Raw genomic sequence first — 23,681 nt, forward strand, 5'->3', positions numbered from 1 at the left:
TGTCTTCTTAGGTCTCAGTTCAAAGACTGCTGATAATCTTTCTGTGGGATCATGGGAACAATTTTATTTTTTACTCTGGTCATCCCAAACTTTTCTCTTTTAGCTTAGAATGAAATTGATAACCCCATATGGGACAACCAAACCCTGATAACCGAGTCTAACCTTATGCCTCATTTGATTTTTGTTTTTTGGACCACCATAGTGTTTTGTAGGACCCTAACCTTCGAAATCCTGGTTCTAGAATTTAGATACTTTTGCAAGTATAGAGGTTTGGAGAATGCTTAGTGGATGACTGTTACATAACATGAATTGTCTTATTCAAGACCGTTCCATTTGGTTTGGTAACCTTTCAGATGTTCATCAAAGATTCTGAGGCTGCAAAAACTATAGAGGCTTTGTTCAGAGTTCCCTTCTTGCTTCCTTTGTGACAGATCTTGGGATTTGAACTTGTCATTGTCTTCATGCTTAAACCTTTTTCCTTGCAACTTAAGTTCTGGAAAAATGGTTATTGATTTACAAGCTTTTCCAGACATAAGAATCTTGTTTTTTCATGACAACTTTTCTGAGTCATGTTACCATTTAAGTTCATTGTGATTCCATTTTTCACCCACTCTTTTGATGTTTCTTCAAGAAAACATTATGCCTTTGGGCCACTTACATTTCTTCAGAATATTTTGATCTCACCAGGGATACAGATGGAAATAATTTTTCTCTTGGAGCAGAAATTAATCGCGTTGTATTAACTTAGGCTTTATGCTAGAGCACATAGTGTTTGGTAGATTGCATCTACTTTTGCCTTCGTCAAAAGATCAATGTGTCTCTGGAGTTTCTTCTTCCAGAGAGTCATTTAGATGCAATTTTCATTTGCCAATGGAGATACATATACCTTTTTTTTTTATTATTATTCCCTTATAAGAGAGTTTTTTCTCTAACCTTCCAAATTTACATGGATATGTTCTTAGTTTTCACAGGGCACAGCATGAAGGAGAATAGTAGGTCTTGTAGAATGAAAAACTTTTTCTCTCTGAGGCAGTACCCTGCAAGCAGTTTTTCCTGTTACTCTTGCCCCTCCTGGCCATCACCTCTTCTCTTTAAAATGTGCCCATTGGTGGCTGCCTTAGGTTGATGCTGCAGTCCGTGAAATGTGGTTTGGCATTAGAAAATCAAAAGGAAGGTGACTTCAGCCATGGGGCAGTCACCTATTGGGCGAGAGGGTGAAACCTGTAGTCAGCCATAGGCTTTGGTAATTAGAATCACACAAGAATGTTAGTAAAACAAGGCTGTGTTAACAGTTTGATGAGGTCACGAAGGAATCATGACCCAGTATTCCTGAGGAATATCTGAAATCTTGCAGTGCACCGCTTCAGATAGAAAACTTTTCACTCATGAAAATTTACCATTGAAAATGAATGCTTTATATGATTATTATAATTACATACATGATTACATCTTATATTTGTTAATATTTTTTCTGCAGGTCATTCATAAAGTGGAATCATCATGGCACTTGCATTGGCACCTGTGGTTACAGGTATCTCACCCATAGAGGGAGTTCCTGGCACCAAGGTTACAATTCGTGGAGAAAATTTTGGAAATCGTCCTGAGGATCTGATCGGTAAGCATAATTACATTTTCCTAAAGGTAATAAGTCCTTTTGATTCATGATTAAACATCATAGGTTTTTTTTCATCAGTTTGGGGACTGCGGTTACATTGGCCACCTAAGATGAACTCATTAAGACGAACCTTTCTTAGCTAAAGTTTATTCATAACATAGCCAACAGATTTATCCAGTGTAGACTTGGAGATTTAGATTTTACAGTACTTCGGTGTACTGAGGATATCTCTCTTTTAGTTATGTTTCTAATATGTAAGTTTAAAACATGTGCATGGGAAGACTTATTTTACAAGCTACTTTACTTGCACAATTTAGTTGGGCAGGGGGCACATGATGTCTTACTACCTTGAATTTGTGTCAGTAAATGAACCTCATGATACATCTGCATGCTAGATGTACAACTGAAGTATGGTAACTGTCCATGATGCAAGCAAGTGAAAGAACCACTGCTTCTTCTAAAGGCAGAAGGGAGAATCTAAAACATATAGTATTTGTCATAAGGACTTTACCAAAGATTGAACACCATACATAGTTAGCTTGTGGCATGAGAAGAGTGGGAGGTGGGTTGATTAGAAAGGGTAGTGAGTGGTGGGATGAAGAAGTAAGATTATTAGTGAAAGAGAAGAGAGAGGCATTTGGACGATTTTTGCAGGGAAAAAATGCAGTTGAGTGGGAGATGTATAAAAGAAAGAGACAGGAGGTCAAGAGAAAGGTGCAAGAGGTGAAAAAGAGGGCAAATGAGAGTTGGGGTGAGAGAGTATCATGAAATTTTAGGGAGAATAAAAAGATGTTCTGGAAGGAGGTAAATAAAGTGCATAAGACAAGGGAGCAAATGGGAACTTCAGTGAAGGGCGCAAATGGGGAGGTGATAACAAGTAGTGGAGATGTGAGAAGGAGATGGAGTGAGTATTTTGAAGGTTTGTTGAATGTGTTTGATGATAGAGTGGCAGATATAGGGTGTTTTGGTCGAGGTGGTGTGCAAAGTGAGAGGGTTAGGGAAAATGATTTGGTAAACAGAGAAGTGGTAGTAAAAGCTTTGCAGAAGATGAAAGCCGGCAAGGCAGCAGGTTTGGATGGTATTGCAGTGGAATTTATTAAAAAAGGGGGTGACTGTATTATTGACTGGTTGGTAAGGTTATTTAATGTATGTATGACTCATGGAGAGGTGCCTGAGGATTGGCGGAATGCGTGCATAGTGCCATTGTACAAAGGCAAAGGGGATAAGAGTGAGTGCTCAAATTACAGAAGTATAAGTTTGTTGAGTATTCCTGGTAAATTATATGGGAGGGTATTGATTGAGAGGATGAAGGCATGTACAGAGCATCAGATTGGGGAAGAGCAGTGTGGTTTCAGAAGTGGTAGAGGATGTGTGGATCAGGTGTTTGCTTTGAAGAATGTATGTGAGAAATACTTAGAAAAGCAAATGGATTTGTATGTAGCATTTATGGATCTGGAGAAGGCATATGATAGAGTTGATAGAGATGCTCTGTGGAATGTATTAAGAATATATGGTGTGGGACGCAAGTTGTTAGAAGCAGTGAAAAGTTTTTATCGAGGATGTAAGGCATGTGTACGTGTAGGAAGAGAGGAAAGTGATTGGTTCTCAAAGAATGTAGGTTTGCGGCAGGGGTGTGTGATGTCTCCATGGTTGTTTAATTTGTTTATGGATGGGGTTGTTAGGGAGGTGAATGCAAGAGTTTTGGAAAGAGGGGCAAGTATGAAGTCTGTTGGGGATGAGAGAGCTTGGGAAGTGAGTCAGTTGTTGTTCGCTGATGATACAGCGCTGGTGGCTGATTCATGTGAGAAACTGCAGAAGCTGGTGACTGAGTTTGGTAAATTGTGTGAAAGAAGAATGTTAAGAGTAAATGTGAATAAGAGCAAGGTTATTAGGTACAGTAGGGTTGAGGGTCAAGTCAATTGGAGGTAAGTTTGAATGGAGAAAAACTGGACGAAGTAAAGTGTTTTAGATATCTTGGAGTGGATCTGGCAGCGGATGGAACCATGGAAGCGGAAGTGGATCATAGGGTGGGGGAGGGGGCGAAAATTCTGGGAGCCTTGAAGAATGTGTGGAAGTGGAGAACATTATCTCGGAAAGCAAAAATGGGTATGTTTGAAGGAATAGTGGTTCCAACAATGTTGTATGGTTGCGAGGCGTGGGCTATGGATAGAGTTGTGCGCAGGAGGATGGATGTGCTGGAAATGAGATGTTTGAGGACAATGTGTGGTGTGAGGTGGTTTGATTGAGTAAGTAACGTAAGGGTAAGAGAGATGTGTGGAAATAAAAAGAGCGTGGTTGAGAGAGCAGAAGAGGGTGTTTTGAAATGGTTTGGGCACATGGAGAGAATGAATGAGGAAAGATTGACCAAGAGGATGTATGTGTCGGAGGTGGAGGGAATGAGGAGAAGTGGGAGACCAAATTGGAGGTGGAAAGATGGAGTGAAAAAGATTTTGTGTGATCGGGGCCTGAACATGCAGGAGGGTGAAAGGAGGGCAAGGAATAGAGTGAATTGGATCGATGTGGTATACCGGGGTTGACGTGCTGTCAGTGGATTGAATCAGGGCATGTGAAGCGTCTGGGGCAAACCATGGAAAGCTGTGTAGGTATGTATATTTGCGTGTGTGGACGTATGTATATACATGTGTATGGGGGTGGGTTGGGCCATTTCTTTCGTCTGTTTCCTTGCGCTACCTCGCAAACGCGGGAGACAGCAACAAAGCAAAAAAAAAGAAAAAAAAAACATAGCATCAAAGCATTAAATACAAAACAAGTGTAAGTGTTGGCTTTGACAAATCAACTTTTATTCATACTAGGAACATCCTTTCAAAAGCTGTTGCAGACAGTCATGGGGATGGGAAATGTAAGATAATTGCAGAAATCTTCAGCATTTTACATGGAGATCTATTCTGAAATTCATTTTGTCTCCTTAACTTTGGTCTTCAATGGCTGACTGGTTGGTGCTTTGCAAGAAAGGTGTTGTCTTTGATGGAGTTGAGATGGTGTGAATGTTTGAAATGAATTGTTTCCCACAAGCAACCTCAGAAATTTTTTATTAGCAGTTTTTTATAGGTAGTAGTTGGTAAGTACCCTTCGACCAGGGAGATATATCACCAGTGCTACCCGCCTGGTTATCAGGAGGGTAAGTGACAGTTGTGCAGTGAGCCAGCACTTCAGTGGTTGTATAGTTGATTTCCTCTGACTCAGGTAGCTGTCTTTTCTTTCTGCCTCACCCACATGTGTACTGCTGGCTTTCTGTTCACAAACATGCAATCTCTCATTGTTTCACGTAATACTTGATATCACTTCACTCACACAACTCATTCTTTATAACTCTAGATTTTCTTGCAATGAGCTGGTATTCAATAACCCTGGCTTTTGGCAAAATGGTAGTGATAGATAGGATAGTAAATAGGAATATAAAACAAGAGAATTAGTTAGAAGTAGTGGGTTGAAACATTTGGTAGAAGTAATTGATAGAAACATTAAGTTTGGAAACATTAAGATAGGAACATTAAGTTGGCCCCTGCCAGTGGCCTGTTAAGGATGAGGCATAAAGGCTAAGAATCATCACCATCACTCTAGCTGCACCTTTCAGCACATTTATATTTAAAAGATGCTTATAACTTGCTTGTATCATTCAATATGATAAGACAAAGTCTTAAAAGTCTAACAAGATTTACAATTGATGGATTACATGGACGGCATCATCAGAAAGGGAAGTAATCCTTGGAAGAGCACGCCATGCTAGGACCTCAGTAAGAGAAGAGTCTTCCAGATGATTTTCTTCTGAAGATTTTTAATTTGGAGATGTTTGTTAATTATTTTGTGACATCAAATGTTTTCTTCATGGATAATACACTTTGGTAAAACTAAATGAAAGGTGGTATAGCAAGTTAGGAGTTTGCTTAAAAAGTTGGCTTTGAGCCTGTTAAAAGCTTATTTCTAAACTATAGTCCTCACTTACCCTCTTTCTGTCACCTGGCCCACCTTTCTTTGTAGGGATCAGATTGCTTTATGATGACCTTTTAGGCCTCTGATTAGCTACATGTCAACCAGATGGGAGGAGGGGGTGTTTGGTGGTGTTACGTTTCAGTTTGAAAGGGTGTTTCAGCTGGGTTTCCTCAACGAATTTGTAGTTTTTTTGTTTTTTTTTACCCCCTTGCCTTTATAAAATCACACCTTGACTAGTGACTATGGAATTGTTTTTTGAAGTAGATGTTTTTAGACCACTCATAGGACATACTGAAGTTTCGTTTACATGCATTAAGTATGACTGAGGCATGATTAGTTGTGTGGTCTGCACCTTCATTCAGGGTAGTCCACCAGCTCCAGAGAACTTCATGAATGGAGAAGGCATGTGTGGTGTCTGGCTTGAAAACAAGACTTTCATAAACTCAGAGCTGATGTTTCATGAAGGGAAAACTTGTTTGGTAATACATTTTGTTACATTTATATTGTATTATGTAAAGTTTGAAATTTGAACTTAATTAGATCACATCTGAAAATATGAAGGTAAACTTAAATTGACATGAATGTGAGCCATTGATTAAAGTCATACCTTTGAAAGGGAAGTGTATGGTGTTGTTCTTTCTGTTGCAAATGATAGGAATGTTATCAGCCTATTGTCTAAATGTTTAAAGGTATCATTATATTCACACTACATGAAGATTTTTTGGTGTTGAATTGCACATAACAAAAGTAGAATGAATAAAGCACATAAATGATTAATCTTTGTTGTAGGTTTAACCATATGTGGCGTAGATTGCTTTATGACAGCAGAATGGAAGACAAGTAACAAGATCATAGCGCGGAGTGGGGCTGGTATTGGGAAAGGAGATATTATTGTTACCACAGTCCAAGGATCGCGAGGGACTTCAACAGTCCAATTCAAAGGTGAGGCATAAATGAAGCATGTAAGTAGATATTATTTTATGCTCTAATACTTGGTAGCTGTACGATAAATTTGTAATAAGAAGAATCTTGTAAAAAGTTCAACTATGTAGGGTTTAATAATGTGAATTTCAGACAAAGTACATAAGAAAAACAGCTTGTAACCTGACATTCACTAGACATCTAGGCAATTAAGGTTAAGATAAAACAGGAAAAAGGCTCTCACCCTACTACCTCTAGCTACTTCAGCTAGCAGGAAAACAAATGGGAAGAAAAACCATATGTTGCCAAAAAAGGCATACATGAGATTTTACAGGAAAGAATGAAGTGGAGTACTTATTGACTGCTTTTTTATTGTTTTTCTATACACAAGGCTATATCATTCTACACTACACTATGCCACTGTACACTACACTCTGGCAGTGATTTCCACACATTCTTCATGGCTCTCAGAACCTTTGCCCCCTCCCCCACCCTGTGACTCACCCCTGCTTGTATAGTTCCTTTTTGCTGCTAAGTCCACTCCCAGATATCTAAAACACTTTACATCCTCCAATTTTTCTCTCTTCAGACTTACATCCCAATTGGGTCAATCCTAATAATCTTGCTCTTATTCACATTTACTCTCAACTTTCTCCTTTCACACGCTTTTCCACAATCAGTCACCAACTTCTGCAGTTTCTCACTGGAATCAGCCACCAGTGCTGTCATTGGCAAACTGCAACTGACTCACTTCCCAAGCCCTCTCATCATCAACAGACTGCATACTCGCTCCTCTCTCCAAAACTCTTACATTTACCTCCCTAACCACCCCATCCATAAACAAATTAAACAGCCATGGAGACATCACACACCCTTGCCTTAGACCGACCTTCACTGGGAACCAAACACTTCACTCTCCTCTCTTCCTACTCATACACATGCCTTACATCCCTGATAGAAACTTTTCATTGCTTCTACTGGCTTACCTCCCATACCATATACTCATAAGTCCTTCCACAAAGTTTCTCTATCAACCCTATCATATGCCTTCTCCAGATCCGTAGATGCCACATACAGATCCATCTGTTTTTCTGAATATTTCTCACATTTTTCAAAGCATACACCTGATCCACACATCCTATACCACTTCTGAGACCACACTGCTCCTCCCCAATCTGATTCTCAGTACATGCCTTCACCCTCTCAATCAATACCCTCCCACACAATTTTTCAAGAATACTTAACAAACTTATGCCTCTGAACTTTGACCTCACCTTTACCCCCTTTGCCTTTGTACAATAACACTATACATGCATTCTGCCAATCCTCAAGCACTTCACTATACATACATTGAATAACCTTACCAACCAATCGACAACACAGTCACCCCCTTTCTTAATAAATTCTACTGCAATACCATCCAAACACACCGCCTTCCCAAATTTCATCTCCTGCAAGGCTTTCACCACCTCTTCTCTCTTAACCAAACCATTCTCCCTGACCAAAATGCCCTATGTCTGCCACTCTATCAACAAACACATTCAACAAACCTTCAAAATATTCACTCCATCTCTTTCTCACTTCATCACTACCTAGTATCACTTCCCCCCTTGCCTCTTCCACTGATGTTTCTATTTGTTTTCTTGTCTTTCACATATTATTTACCTCCTTCCAAAACATCTTTTTACTCTCCCTAAAGTTTAAAGAAAATATATGTATATTTATGTGTTTATGTACGTGCATGTGTGAGTGGATGTGTCTTTCTTTGTCTGTTTCTTGACGTTACCTAGCTAATGCGGAGTATGATGGAGTGAAAAAGATTTTGAGCCATTGGGGCTTAAACATGCAGGAGAGCGAAAGGCTTGCATGGAATAAAGTGAACTGGAATGGTGTGGTATACTGAGGTCAATGTGCCATCAGTTGACTGAAGAAGGTTTCAGCAGTCAAAAATCTCACTCAAAAATAAGAATTCAAGCCATGACATTTGGGTTATGCTTAACCACAAAAATTTTTCCAAAGTTTTACAGCTGTGCTCCTAAACTGACATCCTGTAGAATGATAGTTTTGGTTTACCTTGATTTTTCATATAACATTTAAGAAAATATATAATTGGGTTGTATTGACAACCTGGACAAGTCCAACTTCATTCCCAGCCAGAACTTTAGCTAGGTATGTATTGGCCCTTCATCATCCTGGGGACAAGTTTAGGATCATGTAGTTGCTGTGATTGCTTTACAGTCCCAGACTTCAGTGTTTCAACCTCAACAGGACCAATGTCAGGGGAAAGTTACTTTTGCAGCCCTACAAATGACATAGTGAGGCCACGGGCCAAAAGCTTACCCTCTGGGTAAACAGATTTTTTCTTACAGGAAGCAAGAGCACTTCCCTTGGAACTTTTCAATTCTTTAGTGGTCAAACCTGGAAACTTCCAAAACCCATCGAAACGCATGCCTCCAGTGACTTCTCTTTGGATGGATGCATTGCTTTAAGGATGGAAATTCCATTTTTTGGAGGGTCATGTAGTTGTGGGCCTATGGATGGAGATATTAAGTCCTTTGGAAGCAAAAAGGAGCTCTTATTCCCATTATTTTGTTCTCTCTCAGAATGTCCCAAGGTGAGGGTTTAGGATTTTTTGTTTTAATGGACAGTACTTTGGCATCTGCTGCTTGAGTTTCAAGACTCCTACAAATCCCAACTCTCTTTGTTAGTGGGAAGGTTCTTCCCCTGTCTGTGTTAAAAGGCTTTCCGTATAAGCACGTTATCTCCGAGGAGAATACAGTGACTGAGGAGGTCTTTTTAAAGTTAGACACAATGTCAACAGAAATGTTGATAGGGTAGGAGGCATTCGATTGGAACTTTTCTGTAGGAGTGGCAGCCCAGGTAGATCTCTGTGCCACAAGAACCAGTGCATTAATACTCACATATAGTTTTCCAGTTGTGGATGTGGGTGAAGTTGCAACAGATGTTCTGTCATTGAATTAGTTTTCCTGGTACCAAGTTTATCCTTCTGCAGTACATATGGGAAAAGTTCTAATTAGTTGAGTTTTGGGATTAAGCAGCATTGAAAATATTGGTGTATCAAGTTGTTTTAGATCACCACACGTCTTGGTTTCTAAAAGTTACGTGTTCTCTCTAACACTTCTTTAGGCAGAGTTTGGAAAGCATTTGACAGATTACCTTGTACATAGCATTTTTCTTTCTCAAGACAGTACTACTGATTTGGAAAGCCTTTCGACCCTTCCTGAAAGCATCATTTGTCAAGGGCTTGTCTCAAGCCTCTTTTTTTACAGTTCTTCTCTAACTCTTTTTTATTGACGAGTAGGGCTAGTAATACTAATGCCTAATGTAAGAATATACCAGAAGAACCCTTGTCTCTGGATTTTTGGCAATAGTATATTAGGAAAGTAATGTAGTAGCTTCACTCAACCTAAGTGAGAGCTTTAAAGAGTGTGAACACTTTACATTTACCAATTTTTATGACAGTTTAGGTCCTCCTTGTCTTCTTAAAACCTTCATCCTTGTAATCTTGGACTTTAGAAGATTAGTGATTTACATTTTATGTTGACTCAATAGTCTTCTCTTTGATAACAAGCTCATGGATTAAGAAAACTGCAAACCTTATATTCCTGACTGAATGTGCAAATATTGAATAAAGAATAACTACAGTATTTTGCCCATTCCTGAAAACAGCATTCACTTTGGTCTCTTAAAACTTGGACTATTCAAGAGCTTATAGGGGTAGCATTACTGTATTTGTGCTCCTTGGAACCCCTTTTGATGAGAAATGTCTCTATGTGCAGAAATTTTTGTTTTCCCAACCTGGGCTCTACACAAAAGCACTTCACATGAAGCACCCTCATGTTTGGCCTTCCTCAAAAAAAAGGAAAAGGAAAATGAGAAAAAAGGTTTTTGGCACTCACCTCCCACATTCATCAGACCATATCTTAGCTTAAGTGCTGTGGATCTACCCTGTGTGGCTGTGGTTCTTTCTCCTTCAGGGGGGACAAGATTCTAGTGTGTCCCTAATTCATCAAAAAAGATACTTGTTCATCTCTGGGATTAATCATCTTATCTGATAGCACTGCATTTCTCTAGACCTTTCTCCATCATCTGGGTATGCTCTCGTGCATGTAGGACAGACTTTAGAGGAGAGAAATAAAAATTTTGAAACTTTAAAAACCATTTGTCTTAAAAGTTGTCTTTTGAGCATTTTTCCTTGGTTTCTTCACCCTGCCCTGCCTTTCTCTCTCCTTTTTTCTCAAAGAAAACTTTCTCTGTACCAACTGTAAAAGCTTTTGGGTTGATACATGTGACTTCCAGAATGTCATATGGATCTTTGGCTGATAACCAGTGGGTCAGTGAAGTCATCTCTAGGGCAGTCTTTAATTATCTAAGGATGTGCCTGGAATGTGCAAGAAGGCTACTGTTTAGCTTAGAAGGATAGCAACAGGTAGGGAAGCCAATTTTCCCCACCAGACAGACTGAGGGTTAGGTCATAATCTCAGTATGCTGAAAGCAAATGTCCCACATGTTGGGACAACCCCGGTATGCCTGAAGCAAATGTCTCAAGCTTTGGGACATTTCCTCAGAGAGGGAAGGATTTTTCAGTTTTGAAAACTATATTTCTGGTTATGTGTTGTATGTCATAATAGTAAATGAATTGCAATCATATATCCCTGTCTTTATTTTTGTTATACGATAGAATTCATTTTTGTAGATATATAGATGACTGTCACTTTCTCACATATGCAATATGTTTTATTATACTAGCATGTATATTAGTATATTAGCACTGATGCATGTCATGGATGATTAGGTTACCAGGAGACCATGGGGCCACTGAAGGAGTCAGCTGTGTGGGTAGATGAAACCATCTTCCTTAACATGGCATTTGGCAGAAAACGACCAATGTCACCAGCCTCTGCCTTGCAAGATGACCCTCTTGGTCTTTCTGTGGAGGGAAATGAGTGAGTATTTAAAGTCTAAAAGCTAAAAGCCCTCTGACATCACGTCACCTCTTGTGTTTCACTTCATTCCAGTTCTCTTTCCCATGCATGACTCACACCCTCCCACATGGTAAGGTCCCTTTAACTTGATGCATCTTTCACTCTGTCCTTCCGTCTCATCCTCATTCTCCCTCTCCTCCTAATTCTCTCTTATTTCTGATGCTTGTGTCTGTTAATCTCTCCTAACATATCATGATCATGTGTCCAACCATTTCAGCACACCCTATTCAGCTTTCTCATATATATCACACCTCTCTCTCACCCTGATATTCCTTAATTGATCAATCCCCTTCACACCACATATTGTCCTCACAGATTTCATTTCCAACACAACTACTCTGTTCTGTAATTTTGCATCGAGGGCCCATGACACATCTTTGCAGAACCACTGGGACTACTGTGCCATTAAACATGCCCATATTCACCCTTGCAAAGAGTGGCCTCTCTGTCCAAACAATTTTCAGTGCATCCAGATCCATACTTCCCTAACTCATCCTATGGTTCGCTTCAGCTACCCTGGTTCCATCTGATGCCACACCCACTCCCAGATATCTAAAAGATTCCACTTTCTATAGGTTCAGTCCATTGAAAATCTTGCTTAAACCAAGCTATACCTCTCGCTTGCTAAACTTTACAACTTTTATTCACTTATGGTAGTAGAGAAATGTAGACTCCTTCGAAATGAGAAGTTCTTTGAAGAGACCGTACTCCCAATGATATAGCCTCACAAAGGGTGACTAACAATCATGTTTGAACCTCTTCCAGGTGGTGCCTGGTAACACCTAACATGTACATATTTATAATCACCCCTGGACCAATTTCTGTGCAAGAATTCTGGTGTTATTTATGACCTCTTTTTAAAGGCTCCTGTAGCCCAAGAGTACACTACTTTAAGTAGCAAAAGAAAGTAGCTTCTAAGGTGAAAAGTTCTCTGATGAGATTGTACATCTAATGATGCAGCCTCGCCAAAGGTAATTTTTCATTTGCGGTTAAAACCTCTTGCTGGTGGAGCCCAGTAACACCAAACATGTACATATACTTAATGCCTTAGAAGTCCCCTTTATTTCTTGAGCCTCCTGTAGCAATTAGGAAGTTAGCCACATCTACTAGTTGGGATCACAGGTCATAAAGTTTTATGATTGTCTGTGTGTAGTGTGCAGGGCATTTGAGCTGTAAGTACATAGTGACTTCTTGTGGAGAAGAAGGGTCTAGGGATATGTTGAAATGGTGTTTATAGTGGTAGTGATATGTGATCTCCATAGTGTAGGCAGGAGAATATTAGTGACTCCTGTCTGTCTAGGGAGTATAGTTTCTGATGAGCATATACCTGGTGGGTTAGAATTTAAGACTGAGTTGGGAGGTCAGGTTTAGTACTCATTGGATTATTTCATTGTGTATGTATTTTGTCAGGGTTGTATTTGGTGGGGAAGGCGGGATCTGTGATCTGTGATCTCCATAGTGTAGGCAGGAGAATATTAGTGACTCCTGTCTGTCTAGGGAGTATAGTTTCTGATGAGCATATACCTGGTGGGTTAGAATTTAAGACTGAGTTGGGAGGTCAGGTTTAGTACTCATTGGATTATTTCATTGTGTATGTATTTTGTCAGGGTTGTATTTGGTGGGGAAGGCGGGATCTGTGAGTAGAAGTGACTGAAGTGTGAGGCAGGGGTAAGCTTTTCATTTCTACTTGGGGTTGATGTTTGTTACCGAATGGTTAGGATTGGAGAGATCTAGTTATGTTGCATAGAATTGAGTGCAGGACATGTTGACCTGGGGCTGTATTGGAAGTACCTCTGTTTCATTATGTTGATGTTGAATGCTTGTTGTTGCTAGGCAGCCAATGATAGGTCCAAATTTTCTATTTTTTATGGTTTTCAGTTTTATGTTTTCTTTTGAGAGCCTAACCTTGCTGAATTTTAATGGATTTTGGACCTTGGTGTCCTTGCACTTACTTTGGAGAGTAGCAGATAGTAAGGGCATTCATACTGCTCTGATATAGCCTAAGTTTTAATTGTTAATACTGTGCTGGAAATTTGGTTGTTTCATTTGCTTTAGTGTACATTAATGAAAGTTCTTTTTGTTTATAAAAACCTGGAGACTACATATTTCATGCAAATTACACAGGGTATATATGTACATTATGGATGCTTATTCCTGTATGTAGAACAGGATAGCATTTTCAGACTTTTGCATCAGATAAAGATTATCTTTGTGCAAAGTTTGAAGTCTTACCAGTTGATTTATTGCCTCTTGTTATCAACACTAATAAAATGAATATAGGGTGATTCTATGTTGTAATTTTTCAGTTCTTACAATATATTTGTTCAGTAGAAAACAAACCACACTTTGTAGTATGTTGCTAAACTCTGAGAGGATTAAAGTTGTCTCTGTATTCTTTGTAAGATTTTTATAATACTTTTTTAAGTTCCTACTTTTGATTTATGAAGACTTTTAAGGTTTATTCATCCAATATTTTCCTCATTTCTTGAATTATTCTACTACCTTGTTTTTGTGTATTCTCTTGGTTAACAGTATTTTACTCTTTCAGTCGAAAAGTTTTAGAAGAAGATCTAGAGGAGATGTTTCCAGGGTGTTCTGGTGATCTTACCTCCACCAAGTTCAGCCCTGAATGGTTTTTGCTTGAGAACCACCTCTCTACATCATTTGAAGATCTGCGTGCAGGATTGGCTTGCTTACGGCGCAAAGTTGAAGCTCAGAAAGAAGGACAGATCTCTTTCTTGAAGGTATTATTTTATTGTTCAACAAAATGATATTCTACTAAATACGGCATGACTGTACAGTAAATCCTGTTACTTTCTTTCTTGTTGTTACTGTAACAATATACAGCTCATGTTACAAAATAATCTAAATTTTGTAGATTGCTAATATATATTTACTTTTACTCAAATCTTTTCAGTTTCCACTCATTTATAGTTTCACATAGATATGATCATTCTAACCGATCATTGGCTCCAACCCTCCCTTGTTCCCATTTTATAGATAACCCTGCCTGGTCTAGCTGACCTCACCCCATCTTTTCACCATTCCTGGCTTCCACCCTCCTCTAGCTCTCCATTCATCGGTGGCTTCTTTCCCACAACTTGTTTTCTTTTGTTCATGGGTCCTTCCTACTCCTGCTTCTCTCATCTTTGTATTCATGCCAACCTTGGTTCTTCCCTCTTAGTTAACCCGATTCTCCCCAGCCCTTTGACACCCCTACTCCTGGCTCTTCCTTATCCCTGGCTTTTTCTTATACCTCTTCTCCCAACTCCTCAGTCTCTTCCTCTCCCTCATCTCTGCCTCTGTCCTAGTTATCTCCTGACTCTCCCCCTTTACCCATGGTTTCCCCTAAAACAATGGCTTATCCTACCCTTGGCTCTTTCTAAATATGTAGTCCCCTCACCCTAAGGTTTTTTGCTCCTTCGGTGCTCATGCCTTCCCTCTCTTCTCCTCCTCCTACTCTTTCCAACACTTAGCAATCAATTTTGACTAACCCTCCTTCTATCTTGGCTCTTGACCATTTTGTGGCTTTCTTCCTGTCTTAGAGGACTCTTCCTTCCTTGGCTTCCTTCTTCCCTTAGCTTTCCTCTTTCTATGCTTTTCTTTACCTTGGCTCTTCTTAGGGTTCTTCCATTCACATTTTGTCCAACCATCTGTCCAACCATTCATCCATATGTCATCAGGAGTCACATTTCTAAATTACATGAATTTATGAGTCTAAGGCATATGCTCTTGAATCTTTTATACAGTTGTTTTCTAGCTTCTAAAGAATTGAGTGACATGAGACCCATTACTCTGTTCAAGATTTTGCATGATTTATGCCCCTGATTAAAAGGTTTAACTTGCAAATAACCATGGTCATAACTTCAAAAATATAAATCAAATACTTATGATATTTTATACAGTTGTGTCTCAGTGCCTTAAGAATTGACTGGTATAAGACCCATAAAATTTTTCCCCAAATTATTCCCCTTGCAAAAAGCGTCAACCTGTAACTCAACCTTAGTAATAACTAGAAAAGTCTGAATCATATGCATAAAATGCTATATACACTTATTTAAACAAACCAGTAGCTTAAAAATTGAATGGAATAAGACCCATAATGTATTTGTTTTTGCCTAGGTTATGGTTCTTTTAAAAGAGGTTTAACCAGCAACTTAAATGTGGTTGCAACTTGAAAAGTAAAAACAAATATTCATTTAGATATGCATGGTTGTTTCCCAGCATATAAAGGAGTGAGTAGAATAGAATACATAACTCTGTTTTCCCTTTGCCTAAGGTTTGCCTTTATGAAAATGTTAAACTTGCAACTTAACCATAGTTATAACTTTGAAAAGTCTAAATCAGATACAATACTCATGAAATTATATACAATTGCTTCCCAGTATCTAAAGAATCAATGGCATAAAACCATTAACTCTGTCTTTATCACCTAAACAGAATGATAGACATTTTGGGATAACTTTTTCCTTTGTCATCATCCAAAAGTTGTTCATCTACCCATTTTCCATCCGTCATATATCTGTCTCTTGTTTGTTTATCATCTAAATGTAGTCGGCCATTTGCCATCCATCCCTTGTCAAGTCTTAATTTAATCTACATAATCTACATAACTTGAAAACTCTGAATCATATACTCACTGATCATTATACATTTGTACAGTTAATACATTCAAGCATACTTTTCCTTGACCTGTTGAATTTTTAGCTGAGTTTGAAGATTTTTTAGTTTAAAATGCTGTTTTGACCTTCCAAAATGAGTATGAACCCAGCATCTATTAAGTTGTGCCAGTGACATGGAAAATCTACTAGTTTTAAGGTAAAATTGGATGTGCCATTGTGATATGAGCAGATAAAGTTCTGTTGATAAAGTGGTTTAGTTTTTGTCTATCTTTCTATTTCTTATGTCCATTCCATCCAGGAATACCCAGCAATGGGATGGCCAAGGCAAAAGAGTCTCCACATATCCCAGTTCTTACATGCCTTCTTCGCATACTTTATTCCTCACATTCTTCCACCATTTCTCTCCCTACATCATTCTTCCACTTTATATCCCCATGTAACAGTTGGTCTCCTTCTCACACAAACTCCTGTTATCATGCTGTCAAACACTCTCCTTGTAAACTCCCCTTCTTACATTCTTTCCACAGAGTATTACATTTTATCCACTCTGGCACTCCACAATTCATTCTGTATGCTTTCCTTGCCATACCAAATCTTTTATACACCCTCTCACTGCTCTCTTCACTCAAATTCCATGTATTGGCTACATAGGTCAGGGTCAAGAGGACTATGCTGTTCCTTTATCCTTTCTTCACTTTCGCAATTGTGCCTCTACTCATGATTATTCTGTTGAGGAACCCAGTGACACTAACACCCTGTACAGCTCTCTCCCATATTTCCCCTTCCATATCACCAAACTTACCCAAGAGGCTCCCAAATATGTACTTAAATTCTGTCACCTCTTTCAGTATTGCTCCCCCCCCCCCCCCCCCCACCCCACCCCAATATCTGTAACACACTTTTGTACACTTTCTCCTCTCACTCTATAGAGCTGTGCAAAATCTTATCATTTGGGTATCTGTCAGCCTGGGAAAGCATAATGAGATATTATCCCTGATTATTTCAAGTGTAGAAGCTTTTCATTATGTCTTATTTCTGTTTTAAAATGAAAAGGCTCTTGGGCCAAAAATTCCTTGAACCATCGTGTACAATTTTTAGTATTTTTGTGAGGGTAATAGATTTGCATGAAAGCCTCATTATAAGGACTCTTTTCATGTTGAATTGGAATCTAGCATTGAAATATATGTTGATGGACATTAAGGCATGTAGATAAGTCATTGGTGGTTACTCTATAGAGGTTTCTGTGAATATTTGGTTTCTATCTGTCGGCTTTGAGAAGCATTGTATTTTCCACGATTACTTCACTATAAAAGCATTTCTTGTCTAATTTCAATTTTAAAACAAAAAGGTTATGAGGCTAAAAACTTACCTGACTGTTAGTTGCTATTTTTGATATTTTCGTTAGGATAGTAGATTTGCTTAAAAACTTCAATATAAGGATTATTTCCCATGCTGAATTCAAACCAGGGGTTGAAATATATGTTAAGGAACATTAAGGCCTGTTGATGGGTAATTAATGGTTACTCTTTTTTTTAAGATTCTCTGATTATTAGGTTCGCACAGGTTGAGCATCCCTTATCTAAAAATCTGAAACCTGAAACGCTCCAAAATCCAAAACTTTTTGAGTGGCGACATGATGTTGCAAGTTACCCTGAACACGTTATTTTTTCAATTTTTGAATGATATTCCATATTTTTTTTACTGTTAAGTACTTATGTGTAAATAAGTGTAAGAAAATAATTGCTTACCATTAGAATATGAGATCAGTGTCAGGAATGAAGATGATGCCAAACAACCACATATTGTCCACAGGGGTGGCTGAGGTTGTGATACCTTAGTATTTTGATAGTTCATTGTTACAGAAACTTTGCTTCATTTGCAAAATTATTAAAGATATTATACGAATTACTTTTAGGCTATGTTTATAAGGTGTACATGAAACAGATGGATTTTGTGTTTAGACTTGGGTCCCATCCCCAAGATATCTCATTATGCATATGCAAATATTCAAAAATCCAAAAAAATCCAAAATCCAAAACACTTCTGGTCCCAGGCTTTTCAGATAAGGGATATTCAGCCTGTATTTATATGATATCTTTCGGCTTGGAGAAGCTTCATTAGATATTTTTCATGATCATTTTAAGTATAGAAGCATTTCATAATGTCATAATTCAGTTTTAAAAGAAAAAAATCTTTGGGCTAAAAAAACCTAAACTATTACTTGCAAGGTTTTGGTAATTTTTGTGGGTAATAGATTTGCTTGAAAACCTCAGTAGAAGGACTATTCATGCTGAATTCGAATTGGGTTGAATTTTGAAATATATTTTGGGACACAAAGGCCTATGAATTAGTATGATTACTGTTTTAAAAGATTCTGTGATTTTTCATTCCATATTTATTTCTGCTTGGGGATGCATAATGAGATATTTTCTGTAAGTATTTCAAGTATGAAAGTTTTTTCATTATGTCATATTTCAGCTTTAAAACAAAAAAGGTTTTTGGGTTAAAACATTCCTGCAATTTTTTTTGGTATTTTTGCCTGGGTAGTAGATTTTGTGTGAAAATCTTAATATAAGGACTATTTTACATGCTGAATTCGAAACTGGGATTTAAATGTAAGTTGTAGGACTTTAAGGATTATAAGTAAGTAATTATGTATGTATGTATATTTGCGTGTGTGGACGTGTATGTATATACATGTGTATGTGGGTGGGTTGGGCCATTCTTTCGTCTGTTTCCTTGCGCTACCTCGCTAACGCGGGAGACAGCGACAAAGCAAAATAAATAAATGAATAAATAAAGTAATTAATGGTTACTGTTTTAGAAGATTCTGTGATTATTCGGTTTGTATTTATGGGTATCTGTTGGCTTGGGAAGCATTTTTAGATATTTTTTGTGATTATTTCAAGTATAAAAGCATTTCATTACATCATATTTTAACTTTAAAACAGAATGGTCTTTGGCCTAAAGAAAGTTTTGGAAATTTCTGTAATGGTAATAGATTTGCTTGAAAACCTCAGTATAAGGACTGTTTTTCATGCTGAATTCAAATCTGGGGTGAAATATATGTTGGGGACATTAAGGCCTCAAAATAAGTAATTAATGGTTACTTTGTAAGAAGATTCTCTTGATTTTTTTGGTTCATGTTTTTTTGATATCTCTAGGGCTTAGGGAAGCATTATGAGAGTTTCCATAATTATTTAAAGTATAGAATCATTCATTATGTCGCATCTCAATTTTAGATGAAAAAAATCTGTGGGCTAAAAAAAATTAATTTCTTGCAATTTTGTTTATATTTTTGTGAGGGTAATAGATTTGCTGAAAAACCTCAACATAAGAACTGATTTTTGTGCTGAATTTAAATCTGGGCTTGAAATGTATGTTGGAGCCATTGAGGCCTGTGAATAATTTGATTGTTACTCTTCTAGGAGGTTCTATGATTATTAGGTTCATATTTATTGGGTATCTCCTGGCTTGGGGAGACATTGTGAGATATTTTACAAGATTTTTTCAAGTATAGAAATGAGTCATTATGTTATATTTCAGTTTCAAAGCAAAAAGGTATTTGGGCTAAAATATTCCCTGAACTAATCAGTACCTACAAATTTTTGGTATTTTTATGGAGTGTAATTGATTTGCATGAAAACCTTAGCATAAAGACTGTTTTTCATGCTGAATTCTGGTTTGGGGTTGAAATATGTGTTGATTACTCTTTTAGAAGATCCTGTGATTATTCTGATCATATTTATTGGGTATATTTCAGCTTGGGGAAGCATTATGAGATATTTTCCATGATTATTTCAAGTATAGAAGCATTTCATTATCATATTTTAGTTTTAAAACAAAAAGGTTTTTGGACTAAAGAAATCCCTGCAATTGTTTATTGTAAGGGTATTGAATTTGTTTGAAAACCTCAGTATAAGGACTTATTTTCACTCTAAATTGGAATCTGAGGTTGATTTTTATGTTGGGGACATTAAGACCTGTAGATGTGTAAATAATGATTACTCTGTTAAAAGATTTTGCGATTATCTGGTTTGTATTAATTGGATATATTTCTGCTTGGGGAAGCATTGTGATATATTTTCCATGATCATTTCACCTACAGTAGCGTTTCATCATGTCATATATCAGTTTTAAAACAAAAAGGTTTTTGCTTGAAAACTGTAACATAAGGATTATTTTTCATGCTGAATTTGAATCTGGGGATGAAGTATATGTTGGGGGATGTTAAGGCCTGTAAATACATAATTAATTGTAACTCTTTTAGAAGATTATATTTATTTGGGCCATATTTGTTGGGTATCTATCTGCTTACAGAAGCATTATGAGATATTGTTTGTTATTATTTCAAGAGCTTTTCATTGTGTCATATTTCAGTTTTAAAACAAAAAGGTTTTTGGTGTAAAAATTTTCTTGAATTATTACCTGCAATTGTTGGTCTTTTTGTATGGTTAATTGATTTGCATTAAAACCTCAGTATAAGGACTATTTTTCATGCTAAATCTGAATTTGGGGTTGTCACAAATCTTTGGGGATATTATGGCCTGTAAATATGTAATTAATGGTTACCCTTTTAGAGGATTCTGTGATTATTCAGTTCTTATTTATTGGGTATCTATCAGCTTGGGAAAGCATAATGAGATATTCCAGGGGATTATTTCAAGTGTAGAAATGTTTGAATATGTCATATTTCAATTTTCCTCAGATTTTACGTGCAATTTTTGGTATTTTTCTGAGGGTAATATATTTGCTTAAAAGCCTCAGTATAAGAATTATTTTTCATGCTGAATGTGAACATGGGGTTAATATATGTGTTGGGGACATTAATGGTTACTCTTTTGTAAGATTCTCTGATTATTCAGTATTTATATCTTATCTTTCAGCCTAGAGAAGCAGTCCTAGATATTTTCAGTGTATTTTTCAAGTTAGAAGTATTTCATTTTGTTATATCTCAATTTTAAAACAAAAAGGTTTTGGGGCTAAAAAAATCCTAAAACTTGCAATTTTTTATATTTTTGTGAGGGTGATAGACTTGCAAGAAAACTTCAGTATAAGGACTGAATTCGAATATGGATGAAATATATGTTGGAAGACACTTAGACCTGTAAATAAGTAATTAATGGTTATTCTTTTAGAAGATTCTGTGATTATTATGTTCATATTTATTGGGTATCTTTTTGCTTAAGGAACCATTATGATAAATTTTCCATAATTCTTTCAAATATAGAATTGTTTCATTATGTTGTACTTCAGTTTTAAAACCAAAAGGTCTTTGGGCTAAAAATTACCCTTCACTGTTACCTGTGATTTTGGTATCTTTGTAAGGTTAATAGATTTGCTTGAATACCCTGGTACAAGGACTGTTTTCCATCCTGAATTCAAAACTGGGATTTAAATGTGTGTTGTGAGATATTAAGGCCTATAAATAAGTAATTATTAGTCACTCTTTTAGAAGATGCTTTGATTATTTGCATTTATTGGGTATCTCTTTGCTTGGGGTAAGCATTATGAGATATTTTCTTTTATTATTTCAAGTATATAACTGCTTCAGTATGTCGTATTTCAATTATAAATCAAAAGTATTTTTGGGTCAAGAACTTCCTTGGACTATTACCTGCAATTTTTGGTATAAGGACTATTTTTTATGCTGAATCCAAATCTGGGGTCAAAATATATATTGGAGGACATTGAAATTTATAAATAAGTAATTAATGGTTACTCTTATAGAAGATTCTGTGATTATTTGTTTCATATTTATTGGGTATCTGTCAGCTTGGGGAAATGTTATGAGATATTTTCCATCAATATTTCAAGTATAGAAGTGTGTCATTGTCATTTTGATTATGAAACAAAAGGGTTTTTTGACTAAAAAATTCCTTGAGTTATTACTTGCAATTTTTGATATTTTTGTAAAGGTTATAGAACATTGATATGAGGACTATTTTTCATGCTGAATCTGAATCTGGGATTGAAAATATGTTATGGGACATTATGGCCTTTCAATAAGTAATTAATGGTTGCTCTTTTTGAATATTCTGTAATTATTCAGTTCATATTTATTTGGTATCTGTCAGTATGGAAGTATGATGAGATTTTTCCCATGGTTATTTCATATTTAGAAGCACTTCATTGTTTCAGATGGGTGGATATTGGTGAAAGAAGATTCTAGAGACAACTAGCGCACTGAAACATATATATGAAATTCATTAAAAAAGGAGTGACTGTGTTTTTGATTGGTTGGTAAGGATATTCAATTTGTTTGTATGGATCATGGTGAGGTGCCTGAGGATTAGCAGAATGCATGTATAGTGCCATTGCTTTTGTTGAGTATTCCTGGGAAATAATACGGGAAGGTATTCATTGAGAGGGTGAAGGCATGTACAGAGTATCAGATAGGGGAAGAGCAGTGTGGTTTCAGAAGTGGTAGAAGATGTGTTGATCAGGTGTTTGCTTTGAAGAATGTATGTGAGAAATACTTTGAAAAACAGATGGATTTGTATGTAATGCTTTGAAGAATGTATGTGAGAAATACTTAGAAAAACAAATGGATTTGTATGTAGCATTTATGGATCTGGGGAAGGCATATAATAGGGTTGATAGAGATGCTTTGTGGAAGGTCTTAAGAGTATATGGTGTGGGAGGTAAGTTGCTAGAAGCAGTGAAAAGTTTTTACCAAGGATGTAAGGCATGTGTACGAGTTGGAAGAGAGAAGAGTGATTGGTTCCTAGTGAATCTCAGTTTGCAGCAGGGGTGTGTGATGTCTCCATTGTTGTTTAATTTGTTTATGGATGGGGTTGTTAGGGAGCTGAATGCAAGAGTTTTGGAGAGAGGGGTAAGTATGCAGTCTGTTGTGGATGAGAGGGCTTGGGAAGTGAGTCAGTTGTTGTTTACTGATGATACAGCGCTGGTGGCTAATTCGGGTAAGAAACTGCTGAAGTTGGTGACTGAGTTTGGTAGAGTGTGTGAAAGAAGAAAGCTGAGAGTAAATGTGAATAAGAGCAAGGTTATTAGGTTCAGTAGGGTTGAACACAAGTTGGATGGGATGTAAGTTTGAATGGAGAAAAACTGGAGGAAGTGAAGTGTTTTAGATATCTGGGAGTGGATTTAGCAGTGGATGGAACCATGGAAGCAGAAGTGAGTCATGTGGTGGGGGAGGGGGCGAAGCTTCTGGGAGCGTTGAAAAATGTGTGGAAAGTGAGAACATTATCTCGAAGAGCAAAAATTGGTATGTTTGAAGGAATAGTGGTTCCAACAATGTTATGTGGTTGCAAGGCATGGGCTATAGATAGGGTTGTGTGGAGAGGGTGGCTGTTTTGGAAATGAGATATTTGAGGACAATATGTGGTGTGAGGTGGTTTGATCGAGTAACTAATGATGTGTGGTAATAAAAGGAGTGTGGTTCAGAGAGCAGAAGAGGAATACTCAACAAACTTGTACCTCTGTAATTTGAACACTCACCTTTATCCCGTTTGCCTTTGTACAGTGGCACTATGCATGCATTCCACCAATCCTGAGGCACTTCACCATGAACCATACATACAATGAATATCCTTACCAACCAGT

General features: G+C 37.3%; 1 protein-coding gene across 1 annotated transcript in view; it reads left to right on the forward strand.

Moving 5' to 3' along the window:
* Positions 1-1,452: 1,452 nt before the first annotated feature.
* The window catches only part of Sec5 (secretory 5), a 142,079-nt gene continuing 119,850 nt past the window's right edge, over positions 1,453-23,681 (forward strand). The window contains exons 1-4 of the mRNA XM_071664208.1: positions 1,453-1,615; positions 6,356-6,508; positions 11,304-11,454; positions 14,042-14,237. Of these exons, the coding sequence (XP_071520309.1) occupies positions 1,501-1,615; positions 6,356-6,508; positions 11,304-11,454; positions 14,042-14,237 (615 nt within the window). The 5' untranslated portion in view covers positions 1,453-1,500. The remainder of the gene's footprint in view (positions 1,616-6,355; positions 6,509-11,303; positions 11,455-14,041; positions 14,238-23,681) is intronic.

This window comes from Panulirus ornatus, chromosome 8 (genome assembly GCF_036320965.1).
Source record: "Panulirus ornatus isolate Po-2019 chromosome 8, ASM3632096v1, whole genome shotgun sequence".
NCBI lineage: Eukaryota > Metazoa > Arthropoda > Malacostraca > Decapoda > Palinuridae > Panulirus > Panulirus ornatus.